This window comes from Phyllostomus hastatus, unplaced genomic scaffold (genome assembly GCF_019186645.2).
Source record: "Phyllostomus hastatus isolate PE091 unplaced genomic scaffold, TTU_PhHast_1.1 phas_contig_65, whole genome shotgun sequence".
Taxonomy (NCBI): Eukaryota; Metazoa; Chordata; class Mammalia; order Chiroptera; family Phyllostomidae; genus Phyllostomus; species Phyllostomus hastatus.
The window spans coordinates 5161696-5177860 of NW_025333932.1; the positions used below are offsets into that span (position 1 = coordinate 5161696).

Below are 16165 nucleotides of genomic sequence, written 5' to 3' on the forward strand. Positions count from 1 at the left end.
GGCTTGTTGGACAATGACAGGGGGTGAAGTGGTAACAGATACTTTAAATTGGGAATCAGAAAAGATTTTTCCTGATAACTGAATGACAAAAAGCTAATCATATCAAATCAAGAAGACAGCATTCTGGGCACAAAAACAACATGTTCAAAGACCCTGAGGCAAGCAGGAGTAAATGGGCCTGGAGAAAACTGTCTGCAAGCGATGTTGTAAGGTGAAACCAGAGATGTGAGTGACACAAAGTGTTGAGCTATTTATTACCTGTGAGGCCTCTGTTAAGCAGTTTGGATGTTATCTGAGGACAATAAGAAACCAGTTTTGGAAGCTCTGTCAAGAAGGACTTAGGATTGAGGAACCAGGAAGGAAGCAGGAATACTTGTTAGGTCCTTGGAGTACATTGTAGAGGCCAGGAGAGGAATGGCAAGGGCTTGGGCTAGGGTGACATAGGTTTTGCTGGGCAATTGGAAAAGAATCAAACTGGAGTCTTGTTTTTGTCGTGAGCAAGCATGTTGGACCATGATGGGGATGTTGGAGAAGCATTACTTTGAAATGTTAAATTTGAAACACTTCCTATTATCCCTAGTGGTGATTTTCAGCAGGAAATTGAGTATATGCATAAAGCTCAGTTGATAGCTTAGAACAAAGAATTATGGGTTTAGTCCTGAGTGCATTAGAATCCAGATTCCCCATTCTCATTGTATTATGTCACAGGTCCCCACTTTGCTCTTGTTTATTCAGTTTGTTATGTGTAAAAGATTGTGTTTACACATATTTTCTCATTCAGTCCTCACATCTACAGTTTGAAATTTTAATCATTTTCTCCACTTGGCAGATGAAAACAAATGAATCCCAAACATAAATAGCTGGGTTTACTCAAGGTAAAACAAGTAGTAAGTGGCTAAGCTAGAATTTGAACTCTGCTTTGTCTGATTTTGTCTCATTCCAAAATATTTAATATTTCTGTTGGATCTTTTTGTTTGTTTGCTGACATTGTATTGACTTGTTAGTTTCAGAAATTTTGAAAAGTAAAACTCTATGACATTCTAAAATAGGAAAATAGAGGCTTAATGATGGCAACTATCTGTGAATATTATAGTCTGTTAAAACAACAAAAAAAGTGACTCAGGCTTAAAGTTAATCAGACTCATATGATACCATCTTTTAATCATCATATTTTATAATTAATTGTTCAACTTGGAATTTTTTATTAAGGTGGCACTGCTGAGAGCTCATGCAGGGGAACATTTACTGCTTGGAGCTACAAAGAGATCCATGGTGTATAAAGATATTTTGCTTTTGGGTAAGTTTTTTTAATTTAAAAAGAAATTATGCATGCTTTATTCTTACACAGAATCTATTCCGTATGTGCCGAGCATTCACAGACACTGACAAATGGTAGTATCACTGCACAGATTGGGTTTAATTGATCATATTCTCACTTGGGTCCCATTTTTCCTTGCTTTGATTGCAGGGAGGTTCAGAGTGCATTGAGACATTCAGGATGTACTGAGATTTAAAAATAAAAGAAAGATGTTATTCAATGAACAGAATCTCGAGGTATATTTAAACCATCAGAACAAAAAAATAGTCATTTGTGTGACTGTCTTAAGGAGTCTCAGTGTTGTTTCACACCTCTCTGTGTGTGAAAACTTAATAATTGTAATATACATTATTTGATACATTTTAATGAGCATGTATATCTCCTGTGATGTCATTGCCCATGGTACGCTACAAAATCACAAGTTAAAACAAATTTGATGGCAGTGTCTGAAAAATTCTGATAGTTTAATAACAGTGCCAGAAGAGGCAGAAGTAGGGTGGAGAGTAGAATGAAAGGGGGGGCGGGATGGTGAGATAAAAGAAAAAGCTTTTGTCTTCATTAAGTGCCCAATCTCTCCACTCTACTTAACTTATTAAATTAGTTTTCCTACTGAAAGAGTTAAGACCCCTCTATTGTTTGTTAGCTCCACTCTCCCTGGCTTGTGTGAAATAGGATGACCGAATTATTTATTCTATTTATGTGATACATATATTGTCCTAAAATATGAATAAATCAAACATAATGTAATAATGGCAAATATTTATCAAGCATTTGCTATGTTATATGCATTGCTTTCAGTGTTTTTTTTATATGTGTATCAACACCATTTCATCCTCACAATAACCCTAAGGGATAGGTACTATTATTTGCAGCCCATTTTTTGGGTAAAGAAATGGAGGCAGAGAAAGTTTACCTGAAATCACAAGGTTAGTGAGGTATAGAGTCAGGATTCTAAACCACATGATGTGACTATAGATGCCAAGCTCTCAAATTCTATTAAACACTCTGCTGCATTAACGGTACACTATAATACCATTCTCATTATGGATTTGGATACAATATGTTTACTTAGGTTTGTTAAAATGTGTCTCAATTGAGTTACACCTAAATATACCTATACTACTAAAGGAGTGGTGTTTTTAATCCACTGTAAACATTCTTTAGATTTTGTATTATGTTCATTAATGAATAAGACACTAGTGGATAACTGACATAGCAGAAAGCTAATCATTATACTTCATTTCTCCCTTGTCAAATATTAGCTTGTTTATTAGCCTGTACTTTACTGTTATCACCAGTGACTGAGGCTGTTAAAATGCATGTGATCATATTATCAATGTTATTGATCCTTTAAGCATTCTAAAGTTTTTCTAACTTAACACTACTAAGAGAGGAAGTACTGTTTGTTTCTGCAAGGGAAAGCCATTTAAAAGATTAGTTTGTAAAAATTTAAACAATATCTGATAATTTTGGGCGGACAATGATACTTATATTTTTTTTTTCTCTAGGAAACAACTACATTATTCAGCGCAACAGCTGTGAAGTCGAGATCAGCCGTGTGGCCAACCGAGTTCTAGATGAGCTGGTCCGACCATTTCAGGAAATCCAGATTGATGACAATGAATATGCTTGTTTGAAGGCAATTGTGTTTTTTGATCCAGGTTTGTTTCCAAAGACCCATTCAAGTAATTACAATGAAAATAAAACTACTTTTTAATTTTGGAATATTTACTGCCACACACTGTTAAGATCCAATCTTTACATCACTCTACGCCGTTCTGTTTATTTGTTTTCTAGATGCGAAAGGACTAAGCGATCCAGTGAAGATTAAGAACATGCGGTTCCAGGTGCAGCTGAGCCTGGAGGACTACATCAATGACCGGCAGTATGACTCGCGCGGCCGGTTCGGGGAGCTGCTGTTGCTGCTGCCAACGCTGCAGAGCATCACTTGGCAGATGATTGAACAGATTCAGTTTGTCAAACTCTTTGGGATGGTTAAAATTGACAACCTCCTTCAGGAAATGCTACTGGGTGGTGAGTGCATTTGAGAATCTCTGTTTCATCTGTTAGCATCCCACTATGTACTTTAGAGTCAGTTTGACACTTTTATTTTCTGTCGGCGACATAATGAACTCATTTTTTTTACATTTAGAAAGTCTACAATACTCATTGGAGGGGGACAAATACTTGAACAAATTCAAATCCCCATTTTTACTAGCCTCCACCATCTAGCTCCACAAAACCTCTAACCTCAATTTTCAGGTCCTTCAAATATAGTAAATAGAAATATATTTGCTGCTTTTAATACTTTTAAAAGTATTAAAAGTATGAAAAGTAATACTTAATACTTTTGCTACTCCTATGCCTTTTACATGCCTTTTCTTTGCCTTTACACCTTTTAAAAGCTCAAGGATATCAGAATTGCAAACATAATCTAAAACTATAAAGAGTAAGGCCCTGGCTGGCGTAGCTCAGTGGATTGAGCGCGGGCTGGGAACCAAAGTGTCCCAGGTTCGATTTCCAGCCAGGGTACATGCCTGGGTTGCAGGCCATAACCCCCAGCAACCGCACATTGATGTTTCTCTCTCTCTCTATCTCCCTCCCTTCCCTCTCTAAAAATAAATAAATAAATAAATAAAATCTTTAAAAATATAAAGAGTAAATATCTTAAAAACACTTTGTTCCTGAAATAATTAATTGACACAACACGATGAGAAGGAAAAAATGAGATTTCATTACTGCAGTAAATGTCAGGAATAAGTTAAGAAAGCATTTATTCTGTGTTCTGAGCTAGATTAAATTTCTTTATAAAATCACTTTATTTTATTTTTAGTTTCCTGGTGCTTAATGTGTTCCTAATGATATTTTCCTGAAATAAAAGTTGTTTATGTTATTAGGGTGATCCTAAATACTATAAACTTGAGGTAAGTGATTCTTGGAATTGCTTTAACAACAGGCAGCCAACCTAATGATTCCAGGAAATAGCACACAAGGTCCACTATTAATATACAACATAACATGATGCAACATTCATCCAGCCAATGTACTGTGAAAGCTGACATTGTCCTTAATATGGCAGTGGTTCTATTAATTTACTTTTGAACTCCCAAAAAGCACTTTGCAAAAATAGCAATATTCAAGCTGTCAATCAAACCATTTGTTCCAAGGAAAACTCACCATTTCTGATTAAATATCACTAATGTAACCATCTTTTTATCTTCTGTAGGTGCTTCCAGTGACGTTAGCCATGTCCATCATCCAATGCATCCACATTTGTCTCAAGATCCATTAACTGGACAAACCATACTTCTAGGCCCTATGTCAACACTGGTTCATACAGACCAAATCTGTAAGTATCTGGCCTACTTATCAACTGCAATATGTCCTAAACTTAATTACCTGAGAAAAAGGAGAAATTTGGGGAAATAATCTATTATAACCCAGAAACTACAAGATAGGGCTACAGTGTCCTCTGCAGGACTCAACTGTGAGAGATTGTGAGATTCAGCAAGTCACTTATCCTCCTTAGGCATGAATTTGCTCTGTACAATGGAACTATGAGTATCTAAATCTTTCTACATCATAGATTTGGGAACGGAAAAGAATGCATAGGCAGCCCTAGTTTTGCTGGTATGCAGGCTCATAAAAATGACTATGCAAACTGGAACCATGCAAAGAAATATGAATAATCAATGGGAAAATTATAGTTTGTGATATTTAAAAATTTTTGTCATATAGTGTTATATGTCAATTATACCTCAGTAAAAAACAAACAAAAATGTTTGTCAAAACATTAAGAATCCTTTTACATATGTGTTATAAAAATATAGGGAATTTTGAAAAATATAATAAATTAAATTTAAAAATATAGGAAAGTTGAAAAATATAGTAATCCTAATTATTTTGTGTATCATAATTTAAGAGTTTAGAAACTGGAGAGTATAATGTTTTTATTTCTTTGTAAAAAAATTTAAGAGGCATAATTTGAATAGTGTTTTTGCCTCCTCCTCTGATAATAATTTATAAGAAGAACTAGTGATCTTTTCTGTGGTTTGCTGAATGTTAACTGTTTTGGAAGTTTGAATCAGCTTCCAACATTTTATCTTTTGCATTTTTTCCTCATTTTATTTATTTTTAATTACAGTTTACACTCAATATTATTTTGTATTTGTTTTAGGCATATGGCATAGTGGATAGACAATCATATAATTTACAAGGTGTCCCCCCTGATATTTTCAGTACCCAATTGGCACCATACATAGTTATTGACTATACATGTATTATGCATATATATTATGTATAATGTAGGTACCTATACATGTAGGTACATGTATTGACATATATAGTTATTGACATAGTTACAATATTATTGACTATATAGCCTATGCTGCATTCTTGGCATTTTCAGTGTCTTGAAATATTCCTGAGAATCCATTTAATGTGAAGTCTTTTAGCCAGTTTCATTTCCTCTGGGGCATCTTTGTCCTTACAACATAGCCAGTCTCCTCACTTATGGTGAATGCTCACAAGTGTGCCCTCAAATTTAGGGACTCAAATAGCAGCCATGTCCATATTCCCATGGTTGCTATCTTCCGTAACTCCATTTATGTTCAATTAGAATTTTGATTCCAGGATTATCACTTTTTGTTTCTTTACTGCACTTTAATTGTTTTGAGCCAATGCCCTTTCAATTGCCTATTTTTGTAAAATGTCACATGGGTCTATCACTGGAAGACAAGGAGGCAACTTGAGTACAAACTTCGTTGTCAGTGTGTGAATTGAATAAAATATGTTCCAATATGAATAAAATATTGACAGAATAAAAGATGTGATGTGACTGGTCCCTGATCACAAGACATCTGTTATTTAGGTAATTATTTGAGACTGGAGCATTAGCAGTGAAGCTTGTGCTTATGTGGTACTCACAGTTAATTAGGAGTCACCATGCTGACTGGAACTTGAACCATGATTTTGCAGGACTGGTGCCATTAACTGATGACTGACACTTGTACATGTCAGAATTGTGCACCATGAAGGCTGCTTGGGAAAACCTTTGAAACTAAAATGACTATATAATTACTAGGAGTTGTTAGTGGCTAAGTTAATCTGATATGATCACAGATTTAACACAGATTCTATTTCTATAAGCTATCCTGAAGATAAAAATCTCTATTTGACCAAATATTAAAAATTAATTGCCACTAAATTTATACTAATGAATCCCAGATTTACCTTTGATCTATATTGTCTGTGAACACTAAGCCAGCTACCTTGCTGAGATGCCTTGAGTTATTATAATTATTATGCATACCTGTATTCTCACTGAATTTACAATAGCCATTAATAACTAGTTACAATGTTGTTTTACCTAAATGTTCAATGTAATGTAACAATTCAGTGAGTACTACCTGACTCCTACCTAGTGGAAGGAAAGTAGAGGCCACAAAAATGCACATTTTCACATCTACCTTTTAGTTACAAGCATTGGTATACCTATGTGTAAAATGCTTCTGAAACACAAAGTTGTTTGAGTATGTGACAGAGGCAGAAATGGAATTGTTAGAAAAAAATTTTAAAATTGAAAATAACATGGCACATTTAACCTGAGGCTTCCAGTGTTCTTAAAAGACATTATTTTGGGACCATCCTTGCAAAGCAGATGTTAACATTTTCATGTTTTCAACAGCAGAGAGAGGTAAGCCCAATATCACACAAGGGAGTTATGTCTCTTAAAAAAAACTGATCTTAAAGATCAGTTATTCATACAATCAGAAAATAAAACACAGTAACAATACATTAAGCATTATAGTCATCAACTGGCAAGAAAGTTTAACAATTCTGCTGGTAGTTGAATCTTTTACTTTTTAAATGCTACTTTTCTAGTAGTTTAAAAGCATGTTTATTGACCTTAATCTTTTTAGACTCTCATCGTCACATTTTTCATATTCTTACCTTTTCCAACATATTTAATAAGAATCATTGAAAGAAAAGCTTTGCTTGTGCTCATTTAGGATAGTGTGTATATTATCCAAAACAAAACATCAGACACACATGAACATAAAAATTTAAGTTTGTGCATATAGACTTGGTCTTTTAGGGTAGCTCTCTGCAGTTTCAAATCCATCCTAAATATCTAGAAATAATTTTTAAAGCAATTTGTTTATTCTTTTGTCAAACTATCTAAAACAGTTATTCCTAAGTAATTGCTAATCCACTCTTAATAATACCAAAGTTATCTTAGTTAAGAGAACCAAGCAAAAATGCACTATCCTCAAAATTCTAGAATTTTGTCTTTGAATTCTAGAAAACACCTTTAAAGTTTTATAAAACTATTTTGGACAAAAAAATCTATAAAGTTTGCAATGCTTCAGTGAGATCATCAAATATTTTTTATTCTGTTAAATATGTAGAATAATAAATATGAATAGTAAAGTACTTTGTTTTTAAAAACTATAGAAAAGCTCTTTCTATTATTGATTATTTTACAATATGATTAAAATTTATAATAGGAAGAAATACTACTATAGACAATGAAATATTCTAATTACTAGATTGCTCTTTACATTGATAAAGAAGTGACAGGGCGTAGCTCAGTGGATTGAGAGCGGTCTGCAAACCAAAACATCGCAGGTTCAATTCCCAGTCAGGGCACATGCCTGGGTTGCAGGCCACGGCCCTCAGCAACTGCACATTGATGTTTCTCTCTCTCTCTCTTTCTCCCTCCCTTCCCTCTCTGAAAATGAATGGATAAAATCTTAAAAAAATAAAAGTGACAGGCAAGCACAATTATAATGGAGTAATTTTGAAGTGACAAAGCCAGTATATTTCAAATGCCTTAACTGCAACATAGACTTGAAAGTACTTGAAAAGTATCTTACATTTATTTTTATGTCATCTAATATGTTTTAATTAGTAGAATCCAAATCAAATATATTTTCTTTTCTGTGCATTTTATATTGAAAAGTTTATAACAATTGCAATCTAATATTTGAAAAAAAACACTAGCATTCTGTTAATTCTTTTCATTAATTTTTTTCTGCTGGGTGTGGGAGACAATCAAACACTCACAAATGCTATTAAGAAAAGCAGAAAACACCTTTAAAGTACTCTAAAGATTTTCAACAATAATCTAGTCCATTAATCTATTTGATGAGGTAAGGTAGGGGTGCATCTCTATTGGTATGTCAGTGAGCTGAAAATGTATTAGATAAACCACTACTTTATGTATGATCTTTTAAAAACATATCCAAAGTAAAATAATGCATATTGGTGTCATGCAGGCATTAATGGGGTGATAGGTCAGGGTGACTGTCACCATCACATACAATTCTCTGATTCTTTTTTAGCAACTCCTGAAACCCCACTCCCTTCCCCACCACAAGGCTCTGGACAAGAACAATACAAAATAGCTGCAAACCAAGCTTCAGTTATTTCACACCAGTCTCTCTCCAAGCAAAAGCAATTGTGAGGAAATGTTTACTTCTGAACAGCACTGAATAAATGTGAAAAATTACTGGTCTCGAAATGTCTCAGGATAGTGCTTTTGGCAAACTCTTAGCTAAGGCTTCTTCATGGTGCTGTTGTAAGATGGTAACCTATTTTGTTGTTTTTAGGCTCATTTTGTTTGTTGTTGCTATTGTCTGGAACTGTCAGTTGCAACCACTATTATTTGAGTTTTGATGTGTTTATATCGTATGATTTTTCCAGCTTCCTTAGCACTGTATCTTAAGCAGTCGAATCTTATGTACTACTTTCATTTGTTGCCTTAATATTAATTTAAACCTGTAAATAACTGCTTCATCATTATGTCACACAGAACTAAGTGTTCTTTTTGACTGTGAATATTAGATCAGAAATCTCAGATTAATATAAAGTGAACCAAGTTTTTAGTAAATTTTAAACTTGCAAATTAGAAAAAATACAGCAGTTGCCATAGAATAAGGTATGGATCTTTGAAGATCACTTACAGATATCCTGTGATCTGGAAGTGTCTTTCTGGCCCACAGTTAAATATGCCTATTTTAAGTTTAAGTTTAGAAAAATATAAATAGCCATTCCAAGGATGGCTGGATATTCTTTCAAATTTGACTATATTTGAAGGTGTATCATATGATAAAAGGTGTTAGTTTTAGCAGATGGGTTAGTTTTAGTGCAGGCTAAACTATAAAAAGAAATCCCTAAAACAGTGGCTCAACCAAGAAAGAAGTTTATTTCTCTGTTCTAAAACAATGTGGAAGTCCTCCCTTATGGACTAGAACTTGGCACATCATATCTAGTTCTCAGGGAGCCTGGGAGAGTAGGAAGAAAGCCTTAGGTCAACCAAAGCTACAACTCTGGGGACTAATACTTGGAGACAAATTAGCCATCTTTCTGTAACACATGTGTTACTTCATTTTGTCCTCACGACAACCCTGAAGAGAGATAGTATTATCTTTCTGTTATACATAAAGAAATCCATAACTTAGGTTCTTTAAGTAATGTAACCAAAGTTCATAAACCTAAAGAGTAGGAGAGCCACATTTAAACCCAGGTCTGGTTGACTTTCATAGGAATAAATATATTTTTGGTGTGGCATGAAAACTGTAATGCTTCTTGCTGTGGTTTTTAAATATATGCAATTAATTACCGATCTAATACTATCTGTCATGTTACCTATAACACATATTTACATGTAAGTTGTGAGTGTCAAATTGTTGCAGCACAATAAGAAACCACTTTTATACTTTGAATAAGAGTCTTAACCCTAAAAAATATTTTAAACAAATTAAAGAAAATAAAAGCTATACCAGTTGGGTTATCATTGAAACAAAAAACAAATTCAAATCATTAACTATCAGATTTTCAAAAATCCAGCAACTCAATGATATACTAAATGTCTAATTCTGAACAGAGGAGTACAGTTCATTGGAGACCTAAACTATTTGATATCATGTAAGGCTGGAGCCTATTTAAAAACAATTAATGATGGATTGCCTTGTAAACCGGTAATCAATCAAACTCTCTCATACTTTATTAGTGGAAGCAGGGAATAACTGGTTGAATAATTATTAATGATATAAAGAAGTTATCTCAAGTTGTAAGAGACTGATTTACATGATTTTTTCAGGGCCTTTCAAAATTTCTAAGATTATGATTTTAAAACCCCCACTTACCCTACAAATAAAAAGATTCAGTAGATGTTAACTAACTTGCTGGCTCTTAAAGTGAAATTGAATTCTGAAAATAGAAAATGATTACTTAGAAGCTATGATTGATTTAATAGAATCAATAAATTCTTTCAATAGCTGGCAGCTTTGTGCAACTGTGAAATCTTTGAGAAAGAAAAAGTTTTTTTAACTTACGTTTTTCATGGAAATTTACTTTGGTATCTCTGTCATGAATAAGAATATTTTGATTTTTATAAATATAAATATTGTTTGTAGATTTCTGCTTGCTTTTTTGTGTTGTGCTCTTAGAAAATATTAAAAAACTTTAAAATATAAAACAAATCTGTATTAGTAAGCCCTTTAACTTATCTGCATATATTTACTAAATAGTTATGTTTTACAAATTATTACAAACAATTTTGTTTTAATAACTATGGTCAGGGAATTTGTAATATGTTTTGTATACTAAACTTCCAAAAAATGCTAGATGAAAGGAACTGATATTTTCAAATATTGATAAAGTTATTGCTTTATTTAGCACAGAATGTTTTTCATGTAATAAAAATGAATAATTTATTGTGAAATAATGATTCATTTTATAAATAAAATTATTTTTATAAATTTTATTGTTGAAAATCAAAAATTATTAGATTTTTTAAATGTTGAATTATAGTGAGATGAAAATATTTCTGAACTGATACTATGTTGTTTCACTGAAATTTCTAAATAAAATTTGAGGAAAAGACTGAAATGGGGTACTTCATTGTTGCTCAAAAGTGATTATATAATTGTAGAGATAATGCTAATATCTGTCATATGGCCATTTAGTTAAATTTATGTTACATGGAGTTCAGTAATACCTGTGTTTGGAGGCCAGAGATAAATTAATTAGCACATTTCCAAATAATTGTAGTCTCCCTGATCAAAGGGAGAACCTGCACACTTGCGGGTTAACTATGTAATTTTGCTTGCTTTATAGTTTTGTTTCAGTAATGAAAAAGTATGACCATGGCTGGCTTCAACACTGTATAAACATATAATTGGCACATAAATGTTTAACTTCATTGTTTTTTGTTCTGTTATTCACTGTTTATATTTAAAACTTCTTTGTAAAATTTCTTAAATTAGGAGGACCAGTTGTTTTTATAAAATTCTACTAATTTTAATTTTATATTTACTTTTATCAGGGTAATATGTGTACATCATTCAAAAACACAATTATGCCCTGGCTGATGTGGCTCAGAGGATTGAGTACTGGTCTCAGAGTCAAAGCATTGCTGGTTCAATTCCCAGTCAGGGTACATGCCTGGATTGGGGGCCAGGTCCCCAGTAGAGAACGTGGGAGAGGCAACCACACATTGATGTTTCTCTACCTCTCTTTCTCCCTCCCTTCCCCTCTGTCTAAAAATAAATAAATAATTCTAAAAAAACACAGTTGTGTTTAAAGGTTTTATTGCAAACCTGTGGTCCTCCACCCTACCATTCCCTTCTTCCCCATTTTCTGTCCTTCAGTAACAAGACTCAAATATGGCAGCCAGTTTATGTGGTATTTTTCTCCATAGTTTGAAAGTATTTTTATATCACATTTTTTCAATCTTTTTTTTAAGTTTCAGACCTTATCTGTACACAAACACTCAACACTCACTACATTCTCTCAATTTCTTAGTAAAGCAATATTTTACTTATTCGGAAGTTACTGTTTCAATACTTGCAAAGAGCTTGGTGATTAAAGGGTCTGAGCCCAGGAATGAAGGTCTGGATCAAGCCACATGCAAGCCATCAAGATGGCAGAGGTTCAGCTGAAGATGAAGAGACTCTAGGTTACATTCTAGAAGAATCAGGTAATTCTTCATTATGGACTCAAGTCCAGCTTCATTGGTGGGCCATCTATTCTGTTCTGCTTACCTTCCCCTTTTAATTTGCTCACAGAAAAGTAGCTCACCAAAATCATGGGGGAGCTGCTACCTACATTGTTAGGAAGATGTGTACCTGACAGGCACAAGGCTTATACAGACATGGACAAAGTAGGCTTACTGTTGTTTGTTAAAATATCAGCCATCATTACCTAAAAGATAAGTCATAAGCAAGGATATGAAATAACAATAATAAGAAGACAAATAATACAATAATTAAATAAATAATAATACAAGGATAAACTCTGTGTTTCACATACAACTGTGAACCTACTTTTACCCAACCCTGTATTGCAGTCAATACTCCAGGCTGAAGGACTTAACTCTATTAGTTGATGGAGAGCAGTTGGCAGACATCTTTGGGAATTACTTTCATTTGAAAGCCACTTCAACCATTTCCATGCCCCTTTTTGGAAGTAGTTTACATCCAAAGATTGGTTGATGCAAGAATACAGAGGTTTGACCCTTTTCCCCATCCTCACACCAACCCTGAAGAGCCATGCCACTTTTCAAAGCTCACTCTGGGATTGGCTGAGGTCTTTGTTGTGTCTGAATCACAGCTTAACTTCTTTCTCTACCAAAGTTTGCCTCCATCCTCTCCTTTGAGTGCTGATCCTTACAGCATTCGCTAATAAATGTTCTACGTGATAATCTCAGTCTAATTTCTAGAGAGCTCAGCCTACAACAACAGGTAAGGTTCATTTATATTTATAAACTATCAGAGGCAATTGTAAAATGAAATTAACCAAGCATATGGGCTGTAATATCAATAAAAATAAAATTAATAAAAATTCAATTTATGAAGTACAGACAGCAATATCATCAGAAGTCAGATTTTTAAAATAATGAAAAATGTTGACATTGAAAACATGAAACATTTTTGTGAATTTAATTCATTTTCAGATAAATCAGGCATTAAAGACTGATGAGTTAGGAGTAAAAGGAAGTATTAAATGTGTTGATAGAGTTGAATTACAGATATATAGAAAAAAGTAATTAAAAAAAAAAACCTAACCAGATCTGACTTTTAGTTAGAAAGTGTTACTGCAGTTAAAGATTTTGTAATGTAAAAGACCAGTTGACAAATTTCTAGCTAATTCTTTTCCACAGGCTATTTCTTCTGGTAGGCATTTCCTTCTCTTTGATCTCCTAGCATGCTTCTACTTGAGTTAATGTATCACTTTTGCCATTCTGTCAACACTTCTACAAACGTCTCAGACAAAATTAAAAACTTCCTCATGTTTCTCACTCTTGGTTGTATGTACTTCTATTTACAGAATTTATTTTAATACTTCTGATATTGCTTATTGCCATTTGAAGTGAGCCCCTGGAGAGCAGTTACCATGTTGGACACATTTTTAATTGCCATGATTCAACAGCATTTCTAGCAATTAATAGGTGATCAGCAGTGATTTCTCAAGTAGACAAGAGATTGGTCAAAACTATGAATTGTTTTTTATTAGTAAAGCACAAGAAGGAAATGTGCTGAAGATTGAAATATTTACTAACTATTCAATGGATTTTTAGATAGTGCTATTTTGACAAGACAATCAGCTAATCATATTTTTTTAAATAAAAATAGTGAGAAAGATAATTATTTTCAGTAAGGGAAACATTATCATTTAATCCCTGTTTATTTTATAACTTTTTTCTTATAGATGTTTTTGACAGATTTTATCAACTTATTTTTCATATTTTAAAATATAAGCATCATCAAAAGGTACCTTACAGCACAAAATGTATTATGTTTTTATACGGCAAAGTAGCATAAAAACATAAAGGGCTTTTTCTTATATTAGGCCTTTGTGTTCATTTAATCTAAATGTAATTCAGTCGAGTCATGTCCGAATTTGACATTAATGTCAGAGACAGATTAGTAGATAGAATTACAATATTTTCTGATGATGATAACGATGATGATGGTGATTTATTTTTTAGAGGATTTGCTTTAAGAACATAGATTAACATTATAGATTTCTTCCTGCATATATTGACAAAAGTATATGGGGTTTCCTCTACATATCTGTTAGTAAATGAGAGGATACCAGGGGCTAAAGAAGGGGAGCCACTGCTAGTGGGCAGCTAGTTTCTTTTTGGGGTAACAAAAATGTTCTCAAAATATTAGCCTAAGTGGCTCAGCTAATATATTAAACCCACTGACTCATATACTTTAAATGGGTGAGTTATGTGATGTGTGGATTACATTTCTATAAAGCTGTTTTTAAAAAGCGTTAGCCAATCTCACTCATGAATATAAAGTAAAAGCCCATATAAAGCATAGTTAACACTTATCAGTGATATAAAATGAAAGGTAATGCATGTCAATCAAGGGTACTTCAAAGCTAGAATATTGGCTAATCTAATCTACTTCATAATGAAGTTAGGGAGATAATCCTCTATCCTAGTTCTGTAGAAAATTACAGACAAATAGGGGAACACATTGAAAACTGGAATTTAGGGATAGAAACATGTTCTTCACTGGAAAAGTCAATTCTGTAGAAATACTAATTCTCCCCACACTGGCCTATAGATTCAATGTAATTACAATAAAAATTGTAGCAGGTTTTCTGCAGGCCATGACATACTGTTACAAATTACATGGGCATCCTTCTCTTTCCTTTCCCTTCTCTTTTTTCTTTTCTCTTTCCTTCCTTTTCCTTGGAGGGACAGCATGGCTATGGTCCAAAGTGTCAGGGTAGCCAATAAAGATGTATAAATATATAAATACATACGCATAAATTAACAACATACATAGAAATCAATGAACAAAATAGATAATATACAACAAGGTATTTCACAAAACAGAAGACAAAAATGGCCAATAAACATAAAGCAAAGTGCCAAGTTTCAATAGTAATCAGAAAAAAATGCAGTTGAAATTCACAATGAGACTCTACTTCATACACAACACAATAATTTTTTTTAAATCTTAACACTATCAGCTAAAGGCAAGGATGTGGAACTGTGGAATTCTTACATTTCTGGTAGGAGTAAAAATAATTGAGAAGAAGATTTGGTATTATCTAGTAAACATAAACTTGTGCATACTTACATCTTAGTATTATGCTCTTAAGCATCATACCCTGGAGAAGAAACAGTGTACATGTGATCTGAGACAAAGCTGCAAATATCTGGCAATAATATTGTTATTAGCAAAATTCTTTCTTTCTTTCTTTTATTTTATTTTGTTTTATTGAATTTATTGGGGTAACATGAATTAAAAATTATGTAGGTTTCAGGTATACAAGTCTACAGTGCATCATATTGTTCTGTGTATTCATCACCTGAAGTCAAGTCTCCTTCCATCACTATTTATCTTCCCTTTACCTTCTTCTACCTCCCTCATTGCCCTTCACTCTGGCAGTCACCATACTGTTGTATACCCATGATTCTTTCTTTCTTTTTTTTTACTTAATCCCTTTACTTCTTTCACTCAGCCCCACAAGCACCCTCAGATACCTGGAAGTCTGTTCTCTGTCTATGAGTCTGTTTCTATTTTTTGTTAGTTTATCTTGTTCATTAAATTCCACATATGAGTGAAATTATACAGTATTTGCCTTTCTCTGACTGGCTTATTTCACTTAGAATGATATTCTTCAGGTTCATCCATGTCATCACAAATGGTAAGACTTCCTTCTTTTGTATGATTGAGTAGTATTCCATTGTGTAAATGTATCACTGCTTTTTTATCCACTTATCTACTGATGGATTCTTGGGCTGCTTTCAAATCATAGCTATTGTGAATAACACTGTAGTGAACATAGGGTGCAAATCAGTGTTTTGAGTTT

At 33.3% G+C, this 16165-nt stretch overlaps 1 protein-coding gene across 2 annotated transcripts in view; it reads left to right on the top strand.

Annotated features, from left to right (window-relative positions):
• HNF4G (hepatocyte nuclear factor 4 gamma) overlaps positions 1 to 11764 on the top strand; it is a 125177-nt gene extending 113413 nt beyond the window's left edge. For both annotated transcript variants that reach the window (XM_045849529.1, XM_045849530.1), the window contains exons 6-10: positions 1210 to 1297; positions 2827 to 2979; positions 3116 to 3352; positions 4545 to 4667; positions 8665 to 11764. In XM_045849529.1, coding sequence (XP_045705485.1) covers positions 1210 to 1297; positions 2827 to 2979; positions 3116 to 3352; positions 4545 to 4667; positions 8665 to 8786 — 723 coding nt within the window. In that variant the 3' untranslated portion in view covers positions 8787 to 11764. The remainder of the gene's footprint in view (positions 1 to 1209; positions 1298 to 2826; positions 2980 to 3115; positions 3353 to 4544; positions 4668 to 8664) is intronic.
• Positions 11765 to 16165: the final 4401 nt, after the last annotated feature.